Genomic DNA, 14,863 nt, shown 5'->3' with positions numbered 1-14,863 from the left:
GTGGCGCCCGCCCAATCAGGAAGATCCCTATTATGTTACTATATATGAACTACCAAGACGGTGTTTATTGTTTAATCACAAGCTAGTTCTAATTGAGAACACTTAGTGTCAAAAGCTCTCCAGCAACGACCATCCCGTTATTTTAGGGCTACGTAGGACTGACTAAATTTTCAAATGTGTTCTTCCCCCAAGTCAGTAGGATGCGATTTGAGGGAGATTGAACTGCTGTTCTCTCTAGCAGATCGAACGGTCACAAGCGAGGCTTGTATCGTTGAGAAGCGTTCATAAATTAGAAAAGAATGGTAAGTTCTGTGTTGTTTGATGGCTCAGCTTCGAAGAAGTTTCATTTGAAGAATGTCAACAAGAAGTCTTCCAGGAAGAGGGTTCCCCACGTTTAATTTGGAGGTTATTTGACTTTTTTGGGTATCCCAATGTTTTGTATGTGGATAATTCATTTTTTAATAGATTCCGATTATATGGAAATTTCATTTTCATACGTAACAGTGCTTCTCAAACTATCTGATGTGGCATACCGGCAATTTTTTTTTTCTTCCAATGTGTCAATATTAATTTATACCGGAAACAATATATATAATGAATATAATAAAGTTGACAATTTTATCTTTTATTTATCACCAAAAAAACTCGCATACTTGTTTTGCGCATGACTAGTCACACTCGCTTTCGCGAGTGTGAGAGTGCGCGCACTGGGACCACTCTTCTTGAATGGGACCACTCTTCTTGAATAGTACCCCGAACAGAATTTGTAGAAATTTTTATTAAAAAAAAAAATTAAAAAAGCCATTTTCCTGAAAAGTGTTCGCCGTAGAAATTTTCATTGGAAAAAGGAAAACCAAAATACCAATTTTTCTGAAAGTTATGAGGAACCAATTCAGTGATAGTTGGGACACTTATAAGTATACCGTTACTGTTTATATTTTTCCAAAAGAGTTTAAAACCTCTCTGCGGCTTTATTAAAATAAAAGATACTGCTACGGCATATTTAGGAGTTTTCTAATTTTTTCTGTATTTATTTGCGTGTTCTTTTTGAGTTTTTTTAATGCATAGTAGATTTCAGAGAATGAATTTCGTTGAAACGATCTCAAATCAACGGTAACAAATAGTTTTGGTACGGTGAATGATGAGAAATATCCCCGATAAAAGAAAATCCAATGACATCACTCCCTCGCAGTTTTTGTCAAATAATCTAATTATAGCTTTTCCTTCTAAACAGTCACCCTGTGACTGGTCCGACTACTTTAAATTGAAAAAAAAATCTCGATCCGTGCAAAATCGTGGGTTTTAACGTTGGATAAATTAAAAAACGACAGTGTCTGTCACTTCATTAGTATACAACTTCGATTCTTATTTACCAATTGTTTCATTTACATTTCTTTTAATTTTCATCAAGACGGACAACTATATAGTTTTGTAAGTTTGTACTTTGAAACGAGCGAAGATTAAGTCTATTAATAAATACTCAGTCTCTGCCCTTCTATCACTTCGTTAATAATATTTAACAACAGGCTACAACACCAACAGGTACGTGTATTTCAGATATTCGATAATGGACACAGTTTGTTTTTTTTTGTTTTTTTTTATAACTTCCTATAAAACTGTAAGGGGAAAGTAAAGAATACGTACACCCGGTGTTTAGCGATTAGGATAAGGGTTAGGGTTTTTGTTACACCGAAAACGGATGGTGTACGTATTTTTTTTTTTACCTCCGCCAAACTTTAATATAACTTTCAATGAACAACTGTTATTTCAATAAAAACAAACTAATAATTAGAAACGATCTAGGTGTTGTATAATACTGGAACAACCCATTTCCATCGATGGAATTCTTTTTTTAAAAATTAACTTTTGTAATTAGAAACTCAATAACAGACGTCACTTTTAGTGAATTCCAACTGTTCTTCCATCAATATAATTTATTATAGTGGAGGTGCAATGGCCCAGTGGTTAGGACAGCGGACTCGCGGTCATAGGATCTCGGTTTCGATTCCCAGACCGGGCGTTGTGAGTGTTTATTGAGCGAAAACACATAAAGCTCCACGAGGCTCCGGCAGGGGATGGTGGCGAACCCTGCTGAACTCTTTCATCACAACTTTCTCTCACTCTTACTTCCTGTTTCTGTTGTGCCTGTAATTCAAAGGGCCAGCCTTGTCACACTGTGTCACGCTGAATATCCCCGAGAACTAGGTTAAGGGTACACGTGTCTGTGGAGTGCTCAGCCACTTGCGCGTTAATTTCACGAGCAGGCTATTCCGTTGATCGGATCAACTGGAACCTTCGACGTCGTAAGCGACGGAGTGCCAACAACAACATAATTTATTATTAGCGCAGGTGTGGAGAAGTAGCGGCTTAACCTGAAGAGACTCCCTTGGTCTCTGAGTTATGCACTGTGTCGAGTAAGGAATATCATTTTTTAAATAAATTCCATGTGTCTAAAGACTAAAATATATCACAACTATGTAATAAACAGAATTAGTGCATTAATAAAAGTCTCCACTTCACAAAACTAAATCTTACCACAGATACATCCAGACAAATCACTTGTCTATTTATCACTACCACATATCACTTGTCTCTTTTATCTATTGCTACCCATTATGATTGCTGTATATCATTTACATAATCTTTTAAATTGTTTTATTTTCTTAGTCTCTGATAACAATCTCTCATTTAAAATTTAAAAAAACTCAGAGATTGCTCTTTTTTTGAAATTGGTTCTTGAAACTGACATAAAGCTATAAATAAAGGCAAGTAAATACTGGATTGAAAAGTTCTTTGGGATGGAAAATGTTGAAGGCAGCCTCTGTCTTTTGCTATCCATGATTTTTTTCAACCGAATACTTATGTGCTGTTATTTATAGATTTATGTGTGCTTTGAGAGCCAATTCCAAAAAGGAATTAATTCATGTCCTCTCATAAATTTATAAATTCTTTTGACATCAAGATAAAAATTGAAAATTTTCACCAGTGATGGTGACCAAATAAAAATGAACAAACTCTTACATAGCTTTCAATGTATTTTTAAAACTTTTTATTTGATATTCCATATAGAGTTTTTGAATAATTTCAATCAAATCTACTTTGTTAAAATTCTAAGACTCTATAATGTTGTAAGGTCTATCATATTACCATTTTTTGATGGGGTGATGGGAAGGGAAACGTTTTTAATCTGCTGGGTTTGTTACCTTGCCGATGAAATAAATCATTTTAATTCTTCTATCAGCAATTAAAAATATGAAGGGGTGATTAACATCAAATATTGTTCCCGTCTGGGCTGATACTGGATTAATTACCACTTCTCCGCTTGCAGCTGCAGCTTCTGTTCCTTTTTCATTTACATCAATAAATGTTTTATGAAAGAATTTATTCACATACAAATTCTTCCGACTACTTATTCCTGATAAATTGGCTTTGCTGGCATCAAAAATATCAGAAAGACCAAGATTTTGTAAAGTATCTGATAACTCGAAAGCACTTTGAAAATGAAACTTTGGTAAATATAACTCGAGAGATAATTGTTTAAACCCTTTTCTCTCTTTAATTTCTTTGAGAAATTCTGCATTAATTTCCTTCTCTAAAGCAGCAAGACCATCCATTTTATTAGGAAGAATTACAAACATACTAAATTTCTCCCCCATGTAAGGTAACTCTACAGCTTTATAGTTATGGCTTATTTTTGTATTAAAATCTTCAGATATAAACATAGAATCATAAGATATAGTCTTGCCAGAACTTAAATGAAACTCTCTAGATGACGTTACTTTTTCTGGGAATCTTTCAGCCCACATTCCTTCAAAGTGCATGGCATTAACGAGAAGTAGCACTGTATCAGAGGACAAACTTTTACTTGGTAACAGATCTGTGATTTCGTTATAAGTCTCTTTCTTAACCCACTTGTTAATATCAATTCTTATTCTTTCAGCCTTTTTTATGAAATCTACATTTTTAATGTCCGTAAAAAAATAGTTTGAAATCTTGTGCTTATAGCTTTTCAATATTGGGAATTTATCATCAACATACAAACGATTTACCGATTTACTCATGTTAGCTTCATTTGAATTCTTCTGAACTGAAAAATATTTTTTATAAGCCAAAGCTAATGCATTTGGTGTTGAAGTTACATTCAAAACATTTTTCAACTGTTCAGCTGAGTTTTGTTTTGCTCCCAAATAAACCATTGATAAAATGGTAGCAACACTGAAGGGGGACATGAAGACATTTTCGTTGATTCCTATGACCATATCTTGAAAAAGGCTGGATGTAAAATAATCAATTGATGCAGCCAGGTTTTTAATCTCTTGGTGCTGGTTAGATGATTTCATCTTCCTGCTATTAATTTCTATAAAAATTAAAAAGTGCAATTTAGTTTATTTAAGAATTCCACAAGCACAAAATAATTTGAGACCAAATTAATAATGAACACCAAAAACTTATTCATTAATTCCATAATTGATTTAATTGTATTCTCACCCCAAAATTATCACCTTGAAGCAGCTTCATAAATCTTTTTAAAGCAATATTTAGATCAGCAATTACAATAGAACTATTAAGTAATCATCATTTACTGTCCATGTTCCATGTTGGCATGGGTTGGATGAGTTGATAAGGTCTGATGGGTCCAAGAACTGCATTGTGCTCCTTTACTTTTGCTTTGGTATTGTTTCTACAGCTGGATGCCCCCTTCCTAATGCCAACCACTTTACATCATATACGGGGTGTTTTTTTTTCTTCCCATGCCGTCAGCTCTAGTGAGTTCTCTGATATAGAGATATATAGAGCAGAAGCAACAGAGAGACTCTCTCTCTCTCTCTCTCTACATATATATATATATATAGAGAGAGAGAGAGAGTGAGATCATTGCTACTAACACACAAAACTCTCAGCCCTTGAGTATCTCTGTTGCTTCGACTATATCTCATTCTCTCTCTCTCTGTCTATATATATATATATATATATATATATATATATGAGAGAGAGAGAGAGTGGGGAGAACACTGGCTCATATAGTGGGAAAGATAGAGGTAGTGACACTAGCTTTTATATATGTATGTAAAAAGAGAGAGAGAGAGAAGTAAGTCAATGGTAGAAATAACAATAACTATTATTAATTATAAGGAGGGAAACCTAGTTACCAGTGTGAGATCAGTTAGCAAAATGAAGCCTTTCTTTCTCATCTGATTATCCCATCTGATTATTACTCACTATCTACTTATCTTATTACACTTACTTTCTCTGTGGTTATCTTACTCGTTCACAAACACTACTGTACTTTAGAAGTCTTTGACCTCAGAAGTACAATAATCCTTTCTATTATAGGCACAAGGCCAGAAAAGTTTTAGGGGAGTGTGCTTGTCGATTACATTGACCCCAGTGCTCAACTGGTACTTATTTCATTGACTCTGAAAGAATGGAAGGCAATGTTAACTTCAGTGGAATTTGAAATCAGAACGTAATGACAGATGAAGTGTTGTTAGGCATTTTGTCTGGTGTGTTAATAATTCTGCCAGCTGCTGCTTTATTCTAAAGAACAATAATGAAAGGATGATTGTGTATTTCACCTTGCCAGCTTCAGATTCATTTAGAACAAGACTTTGAGTATGTGTATATCACAAGCCAAATCTGTGTTGATTTTATAAAATTTTTTAAGGCGCAGGAGTGGCTGTGTGGTAAGTAGCTTGCTTACCAACCACATGGTTCCGAGTTCAGTCCCACTGCGTGGCAACTTGGGCAAGTGTCTTCTACTATAACCTTGGGCCGACCAAAGCCTTGTGAGTGGATTTGGTAAACGGAAACTGAAAGAAGCCCGTCGTATATATATATATATATATATATATATATATATATATATATGTGTGTGTGTGTGTGTATATTTGTGTGTCTGTGTTTGTCTCCCTAGCATTGCTTGACAACCGATGCTGGTGTGTTTATGTCCCCCGTAACTTAGCGGTTCGGCAAAAAGAGACCGATAGAATAAGTACTAGGCTTACAAAGAATAAGCCCTGAGGTCGATTTGCTCGACTAAAGGCGGTGCTCCAGCATGGCCGCAGTCAAATGACTGAAACAAGTAAAAGAGTAAAAGAGAGACACCCAAGGCCATACCAATCATGTCTCTTTTAACATTAAAAAAAAAAAAAAAATTCAAGCACTCCCTCATATTAAGAAAACACTACAGCACCACGTTCTCATAACATGAGTATCACTCAGAGTTTTCACAGTCACTCCAGATTTTTGACTTGATTATCACTGAGGATCTATTTTGGTGAAAGCACATCATGAATATAGCTAAGCCCACTTTGGAGCCAGAAAATGTTTCAGGCCCCAACAGCTACCGACACTCCAAAAGACTCGTGTGAAGCTTAAAATGGAGTACCACTCCAACATCAAGAATGATACTACTGACATCCTGGACCCCGTTCTAAGATGGGACCTCAGCTAATTGATATTCTATCACTTCTGTCTCTGGCCCCACAGCTGCTCTGTCTCTGCTCTCTTTGTCTTTTCTATCACTATTATAACAGCCTCATCTCCTCTAAGTTGGCTGATCCACTCATTTCTCCACCACCCAGTCATCTCTGACTCACTCACCTTGCCACCTCTCATTCAAGGATCTCTATTTCTGACCTCTGCACCTACTAGTGCACCCAATCTTTTTTCCCCTCTGAACATTCTCCCCTCGGAATTTTCTTCCTGCTCATGTTCTTCCTTCCAGTGTTCATCTGCAACATTCTGATTAGAACATTAATGCAATCAGGCTCACCAGTTTTGGAGTGCCCACAAGTGTCATCGGCGCTGCCCCTTCCTCCAGACTTAGCAAGTAGCCAAAAAAAAAATATATATTTTTCTTAGCACAGAAACCACATCACACAGTTTCTTAGACAGTTGTGATTCTCCCCTAATACCCCAACAAGTTACCCAACCTCTGGCATTGGAAATATACCTGATAAAATTCTATTTAAAATAAGGCTGTAGCTTTCTGGTTGAGCAGATCTAAGAAATAAAGTTAAATAAATGAATATTTGATTATTGATTTACTTATAATATATGACTGATTGATAAGCTTAATGCACCAGCTCTGGCATGTGATTCTCATAAAAGGAAAGGTTGGTAGATATGCCAAACTTGCTGTCTTCAATTTGGTTTCCGTTGTCTATCCTCATCTATGGTTGTCCGTTGAATACTGAAAGAGTAGTCACAAATACAATGTCTAAAATGGAGTTCCTTTCAAGGATCTCTGGAGTAATGCTACTTATTGGTGCAAAGTATGGAAATCAGGAAGTCTCTCTGTCTCTTCAATGTTGAGTTGCTTCTTCTCTGCAGCTCTGGCACTCTGGGAATGTGATTAGAATTTTGCAGGAAACCTGGGAGCACACCAAGAATGAGATGAATAATATCCATTATCTCAATTGGACATGCTTAGGAATCCAGCTGCAAAGTCTAATAACGGTTACTTCTGATAGGACCCTATGAAAGAGGTGCATAAGTACTCTACCTCCACAACCTTTCCAGGAATAGTGGACAGACAAAATGGATGGATTAACTGATAACATATGGATAATTGATTAGCTTATAAAATGTGAGTGGTTGATTAATTCGTAATCAGATTAAAAGAAATGAGTTGAAATATTTGCTTAGCAAAGAATTTCTGAGATTTTCTCACGATGTTTTGGTTATATAATTTCAGAAATAAATGAATAAATGCCATGCTCTAAATATATTGTATAATCACAGAGAAACATTTAATTTGCCTTTCTTTATTGTATTGCAGTATATTTTTAAAGCAAATCTCAACGAAATTCCTTTGTACAGTTCTCCATTATATTAGCTTACCCAGTCTTTTCAATATACAACAAAATTCCATCATGGCCTTCATTTTCATGTGATTCACGTATTCAATCTCCAATTTTAAAGCCCAACTATTTCATCAACCCTAACCTACATTATTTCCTTTCTATTGCTCAGTTATATTTCTTTATTATTCCAGTTCTCTCTGCTATTTGCATTAGTCTGGCCTAATTCTTATTTATCTGAATAAACAAAGTGAGATCACGTGAATAGTTTTATTGAAACTTCTACCTTTGTTTTATGACTAAGGTTTGATTGATCAGGTGTCAGTTTAACACTTTACCTGTCCTGTGTGTCACATGTGATACACAGGTTCCCCCAAAGAACTTCTGGAGTAATGTTAATCAAAAGGGTACATAGCTAAGAGATTAAGGAGTCTCTTCCAATTGAGCCACTACTTCCCTGATTCAAGAGGTTACAGAAAAGAATTGCAAGATGGATTCTTCAAGCTGAGCCAACCAGCAGGAGATATAGGGGTAGACCAAGAGCAAGATGGTTGGATAATGTCCTTAGTCTCAATTGGTGATGTTTTGGACATATTTCCCTAATGTCCAGGCATCATATATGGTACACGGATATGATCAGTTTAAATGCTAAAGGGTTTAAACTTATCACCTACATCCTTTTGGAAAACAAAGTTGACACACCCAATTACTAATGGTCCTTAAATACTGGACTTTGTACCTTTGATTTTTACATTGTCAAAGCAAAATGATTAAATCCAATAATACCAAAAGCAATAAAAATACTCTCACACCTGCTTACCTGACAAAATTCTACATGCATGAATGAACTCTTAACACTAACATAACCCCTAATTTAATCAATTAAAAATTTTTCCAAAACACTTGTCCATAACAACCTACCACAAAAACCTAATTACCACCCAACTCAAACCCACACACCCAAAGAAAATATATGAAGTTAAAACTAACTTTAATGCTTCGCATCCAATGATGGCTTAGCTTGCAAAAACTTCGAAGTCACAGTCAACAGCATTCTTGCTTAAGACTAATAAATTTGTACTCTACAAAGTATAGAGTGACCCATCAGATTAAAGTAAAATTGTTTTTATTATAACTGAACATAAAAACAAACAATATATTACATGTATGTATACTAAAATATAATACAAATTAGTGGTGAATGTGTATGTGTATATGTATGTATGTATAAACACAAACATACCTGTTATAGTTTGTAGGGTAACAACTATGAACAGCAAGACAAATCCATCTCGTTTCTTTAACATGTTTGTTAAGACTTATCCAAATACAGACTTGACCGAGGATTGATTTCAGATTTGTGTTGGGATTTGTGTAAAGTTTTTACAATTATATCCACAGAAAGAGTTTACAAGCAGCTGAGAAAAGCAAGCAAGTTGTTTTGAATAAGTTATTTGCGAAAAGTATTGATTTTTCTCTTATTAACGCGAAGTTCAAATTACTTAACATCTTCACCTGAAACACTTTATATTGATTTTTTTAATGGTTGTATTTCTTTTCATTGTGAATCATGACACAAAGGAAACTAGCAAACAAAACAATGTCAACAGACTGGTTTCTATAGTGAGATGGTTTAAAATTTGGTAGGACAGAATTAATTACCTTCAATTGACCCATACAGGTATGGAAAAGTGGACATTAAAATGAGGTGAGTTGGACGAAGTAGAGTTTTGAAGTAAAATGGACCCCATGGATGGTTCAACAGGTGAAATGAGCAAATAAAATGAAAAATTAATAAAGGAATAAACCAATTGGAGACTGCGATTGTATGATGCATAAATGGTATCTATAAAAGTAGTCTTTGAGGATTCAGTTATTTTTGGTGTTGTAGATGGAGTAGGAAATGAGAGTTTGTGGACGTCTTTAGAAAAATAATGTAAAAGTTCAACAATCAGACATTCTGCATGGATGGATGTTTAGTACTCAAAGCTGGCATGTGGAGCCAGGGTTCACCTTCACCCTGTGTCAATTGATGGTGATCATGTATGAGTTAGTTACCATGCACCCCTTCCCTGGTCATACACTACAAACACCTACTTACTATATCACCACATTCTTTCATTTGAAGTTCACAGCCGTTGTATAGCAACATGACAATTGTTTCAATTAAGAAACTTCCATATGTGTCCATGTCTGGTGTCATATTACTCCTCCTGTGAACAGATATTTCTCTATTGGGCAACACTCAGATTGTGACAGCTAATATTTTATTTCATAATAATGTGTTGGCCATAGGAAGTTAAAGGAAGTTCATGACAGTTCATCTTGTTTTATGTAGACACCATGTGGTTTTTATGTTGAAGTAATAAGATGCATTCCAATATAAAGCACAGAAAAGGCAGTGAGTTGGTAGAATTGTTAGTACATTGGACTGTAGTGGCGCGAAATTATAGCCGCCATTGAGGAAGTACTATTCTGCGCATGCGCAGAGGACTTCACAACCGGAAGCCCCTCGAGTTGCGCATGCGTAGTAAAACTCGTACTTAAGCAGTTACTTTCATTATCTCAGTGAGTTGAGCCACAACCTTCTACGTGACAACACCTCGCTCCTCCACGAAGCACTTTTACACTGTTCTCTGGCAGGCATCAAGGAAGACCTTAACCTTCCATTACCAAACCACAATTTAATCAGCGGCTGCTAAGCTGAATGACAGGAATTGTGAAACCAAGCATCGTCATAAATAAAACATTTTTATTATATTGTTAATTGTTCTGATGTCTCTTCATTTATAATGCTGCTGAAAGGTGATATAGAGAGACTAAAGTCTCTATGACTACTATCAAAACTTTTACAGGACTAAAGCCTAGTGGCATTTTTGTCTGTCTTTACATTCTGAATTCAAATACTGCTGAGGTTGACTTTACTGTCCATCCTTTCGGGGTCGATAAAAGAAGTACCAGTTGAGCACTGGAGGGTCAAAGTAATCAACTCAAAACCCTGCCTTGAAATTGCTGGTCTTGTGGTAAAATTTGAAACCAAAATAAAAACATGGATATAGATGTAGATGTCTTGATTGTAAGGCCTTGGTGTTTGATATAGGGGTTGAAGGGAAAAGGGGAAATTAGAGAAAGGGTAGGGGATTATAGTATGTAGTCATCCCCTAATATGGAAATTGTTGGAGTTGTTAGGGTGTCCAGTGGATATATTAATGTCGGTGGTGGTGGTGGGGGGGTGAGAAAACAAGGGAGATAATTTATATAGAGGAGGAAAAGGTAGAGGGTGGGACAGGCTGCAGCTGAGATTTTTCAAGACCAGAGAAGTGCCTGAAAGTATGTGGTTTGACTGCATTGGCTTGGGGACAGGTGGAGGTTTCTTTCCTTTCTAAAAATATGTTTACTTGTGAAGTTAATATATTTAGTTTTTCTGTTATGCATAAGTTGCTCTCACTGCTTTTCCCATTTTAATTTTTGCCTTTGCAACACTATTCCAGCTGACCATAGCGGGTTATTTATTCTAAAGTTCTTTAAGTTCTAGATGATTGTTGGGGTTATTTAATGTATGGTTCTTTGAGTTGCAGATGAATTCTGATAGTGGGATGGAGTTTCACTTCTCTCTATACCTAAACAAAAAAAAGAAAAAAAATGTCTAAATAATGGGTAAATGTATATACTGCACCTGGTAAAACACTTTTTATCTCTCTCTCTCTCTTTACTTGTTCCAGTCATTTGACTGCGGCCATGCTGGAGCACTGCCTTTAGTCGAGCAAATCGACCCCCAGGACTTATTCTTTGTAAGCCTAGTACTTATTCTATTGGTCTCTTTTTTTGCCGAACCGCTAAGTGACGGGGACATAAACACACCAGCATCGGTTGTCAAGCAATGCTAGGGGGACAAACACAGACACACACACATATATATGCAAATATACGACAGGCTTCTTTCAGTTTCCGTTTACCAAATCCACTCACAAGGCTTTGGTCGGCCTGAGGCTATAGTAGAAGACACTTGCCCAAGATGCCACACAGTGGGACTGAACCCGGAACCATGTGGTTGGTAAGCAAGCTACTTACCACACAGCCACTCCTGCACCTATACTAATAAGTATTAAATAAACAACCGTTTGATGAAAAATTTCTCTGAAATATTATTACAGAACAATGTTTTGAACAGCTAAAATAATGTTTATTATTTTCATTTACCATTTCAGATATTTGTTACATCAAACACTATGGCGAGAAATATTGAAAAATTGGATGAAAATGTATTGAGTGTTGGTTCATCTTTAACTAAATTTACACATGACTTGTACAATGTCCTTAAAACATATGAAGGTGAAGACAGAAATATATTTATATCTCCTTACAGTATTTCTGTTGCTTTATTGATGGTATACGCTGGAGCCAGACAAAATACTGCTTCACAGATGGAGAAAACACTCCAGATTGATGGATCAACAAAAAAAGTGGTTCACGATGCCCATAGAAAATATATTAGTCTGTTGGAAGAAATTAAAAATTTTGACTTACATACTGCAAACCGTATGTATGTCAACATTAATTTTGAGTTACTCACTAAATATTTTGAAGAAATCAAGGAGATGTATCATTCTCTCAGTGAAAATTTGGATTTTGGCCAGGCACCGAAAGATGCTGCTGCGAAAATTAATAACTGGGTTCAAAATATTACAAAAGGTAAAATCAAAGATATTATTCCTGATGGTTATTTAAATTCTAATACTGCTCTTGTTTTAGTGAATGCTATATATTTTAAAGGAAACTGGAGCAATAAATTTAATCCCAGTTTGACAAAATCTGAAGATTTTTTCAAAAGTTCAACAGAGAAAGTTTCAGTTGATATGATGTTTATAAATAAATCATTCAGTTTGAGACAGGATTCTAAACACGATTGCCAGATTCTAGAGTTACCTTATGAAGGTTCTTGCCTGAGTATGTTTATAATCTTACCAAACCAGATTGATGGCATTGAAGCATTACATAAAAGTTTATCGTCAGATTTTCTTCAGTCTATTATAGAAAACCAGCAATTCCACTCTGGGAAAGTTGAAGTAAAGCTACCAAAATTCAAAATGGAATCTAGTTTTGCATTAAGACAACAACTGTCATCTTTAGGAATGGCTGACCTTTTTGACGAACAGAAAGCTGATTTGTCAGGTATTAGCAATTGCCCTCTCTTTGTCAGTGAAGTATTTCATAAAGCATTTGTGGAGGTCAATGAAGAGGGTACAGAAGCAGCAGCAGCGACAGCAGCAGTTATCATGACTCGATGTGCAATGGTGAGGATACCACCATTGAGATTCATTGCAAACCATCCTTTTATGTTTCTTATTGTTGACAAAAGATCACAAATGATTTTGTTCATGGGAAAATTAAATAAGCCTTAAACTTATTTTATGTTCCATGACATAGAATTCTTTGCACAATATCCAACTAAATTGTAATATCAAAATATATTCAGTATCTTCAATAATTTTCTTACGATTAACATTTATGAAATATGGGAATGGAAGGTGAGACTTTATAAACTGTCACCGAAATCTATTATACTAACAAGCTTATTGCACTGCTCAGGTATATTTATATTAATGAGCTTATTGCATACACTGCCCAGGTATGTTTATATTAACAAACCTATTGCATACACTGCCCAGTGTGTCATTCCTTTTTTTTAAGACCATAGAGTTTGATTTGAGAGAGATTTGGCTACTATTTCCAGCTAATTGAGGGACCATGTAGTGGTTCTCTTGTTGGCTTGTACGGCTGTTTGTTAATTGAAATGGTATTTACAATAAAAAGGAAGACTTATTTTAATTGGCATAGTTTCTGATGAGGTTCAGCTTAATTTGGCAGCAATGAATGACATAATAAGAAATCTGATGATAGCAACTCACTGCCAGAGATCACCACATCTGGTTCTATGATAAAAGGGACCTGTTTTAAAGTGGTCTAAATTAAAAAAAACCTACCTCAAAATTCCATCTTGTGGACACCTTAATAACTGCAACAGTATTCTACAAAATCCTTCATTATTTTCAAGACTAACTGAAACAAAAGCAACATATCTCAACAGGAACATGGTAACAAATGGGTTTAATATTGCATTTATAATACTTGTCTGTGAAATAAATAACAAACAGCTGCACTGAAGCCTGTGTAACTTAAAAGCTGACAGTTCAATTTCAGCACCTATCAATACACATGGCAAAATGAATAGCTGATTATGAATGAAGACTGCAACATAAAAAAAATTTTTTAAATAAAATTTTTTTTAAAAAAGATGCCATCAATTTGACAATATCTTCCCATAATATCTATTTAATGTTTACTTGTTAATTATTAAATAAATTTCCTTAATTCAATTCATATTCTTTTGTTTTGTAATTCCTTACCTTTTTCAGGATATTTTAAACATTTGTATGTAATATATATATATATATATTTGGTCAAAGACATTCTAGTAACGATCACCCTGTCCCATTTATCTAGGGACAGATAAAATATAAATATATTTTAACATATAAGATATAAATATATATAAATATTATTATTTATTTATTTATGCGTTTCAGCCAAGTGGCTGCAGTCGTGCTGGACCACCATGACTTTCCGTCTTTATGCTGTGCTCTCTTCACGTTCCTTGCATGGCACATCTGGTGTATAAGAGAATTTGACATCGCTGCCCTCAACTGTGTCTCATTTTGAGCCATTGGTTCGTCTGGTATTGTGGAGAGGAAAGTGTCGAGTTTTGTTTTGAAGACCTCTATATCCATGTCTCTCAATTGTTTTGGCAGGACATTAAAGAGCTGAGGTCCTCTGAAACCGAGGCTGTTGTAGTACCTTGTTCTTATGTGAGATGCAATGGACAGTACCCTTGGTACAATGCAGTGGCGACCTGTGCGGGCATTCGTGTAGTACTTGATGCCAAAATTTGGTACCAGTCCTTCCAGTATTTTCCATATCTCTCCCGCCTGTGCTCCAGGGAGTAGATATTTCAAGACTGGTGCAAGGGATACCATTTAACATTTTCTCTTGAACAGTTT

The 14,863-nt window shown here is 35.5% G+C and overlaps 2 protein-coding genes across 3 annotated transcripts; one reads left to right on the top strand and one right to left on the bottom strand.

Moving 5' to 3' along the window:
* The first annotated feature begins 1,165 nt into the window (after nt 1-1,165).
* LOC106877826 (leukocyte elastase inhibitor) lies at nt 1,166-14,186 on the top strand. The gene is made up of 2 exons (XM_014926854.2): nt 1,166-1,542; nt 12,014-14,186. Exon 2 carries the CDS (start codon nt 12,035-12,037, stop codon nt 13,205-13,207), a length of 1,173 nt encoding a protein of 390 aa, XP_014782340.1. The 5' UTR covers nt 1,166-1,542; nt 12,014-12,034; the 3' UTR covers nt 13,208-14,186.
* Nucleotides 3,023-10,028, bottom strand: LOC106877825 (serpin B3). Of its 2 annotated transcripts, none has more exons than XM_052974655.1 (2): nt 9,907-10,028; nt 3,023-4,357 (listed from the first exon to the last, which is right to left on the bottom strand). In XM_052974655.1, exon 2 carries the CDS (start codon nt 4,338-4,340, stop codon nt 3,183-3,185), a length of 1,158 nt encoding a protein of 385 aa, XP_052830615.1. In that variant the 5' UTR covers nt 4,341-4,357; nt 9,907-10,028; the 3' UTR covers nt 3,023-3,182. The 2 variants fall into 2 exon arrangements, with proteins under 2 accessions (XP_052830615.1, XP_014782339.1); XM_014926853.2 differs by lacking the exon at nt 9,907-10,028 and adding an exon at nt 9,049-9,829.
* Nucleotides 14,187-14,863: the final 677 nt, after the last annotated feature.

This window comes from Octopus bimaculoides, chromosome 19, assembly GCF_001194135.2.
Source record: "Octopus bimaculoides isolate UCB-OBI-ISO-001 chromosome 19, ASM119413v2, whole genome shotgun sequence".
Taxonomy (NCBI): Eukaryota; Metazoa; Mollusca; class Cephalopoda; order Octopoda; family Octopodidae; genus Octopus; species Octopus bimaculoides.
This window is presented reverse-complemented; position numbering and strand designations above follow the sequence as displayed.

Excerpts from the sequence above, each read along its gene's own strand:
- LOC106877825 (XM_014926853.2), bottom strand. The coding sequence starts at position 9,112 with ATGTTAAAGAAACGAGATGGATTTGTCTTGCTGTTCATAGTTGTTACC. Across the intron at positions 4,358-9,048 it reads TACCCTACAAACTATAACAG|AAATTAATAGCAGGAAGATG; the intron begins GTATGTTTGTGT and ends TAATTTTTATAG.
- LOC106877826 (XM_014926854.2), top strand. The coding sequence starts at position 12,035 with ATGGCGAGAAATATTGAAAAATTGGATGAAAATGTATTGAGTGTTGGT.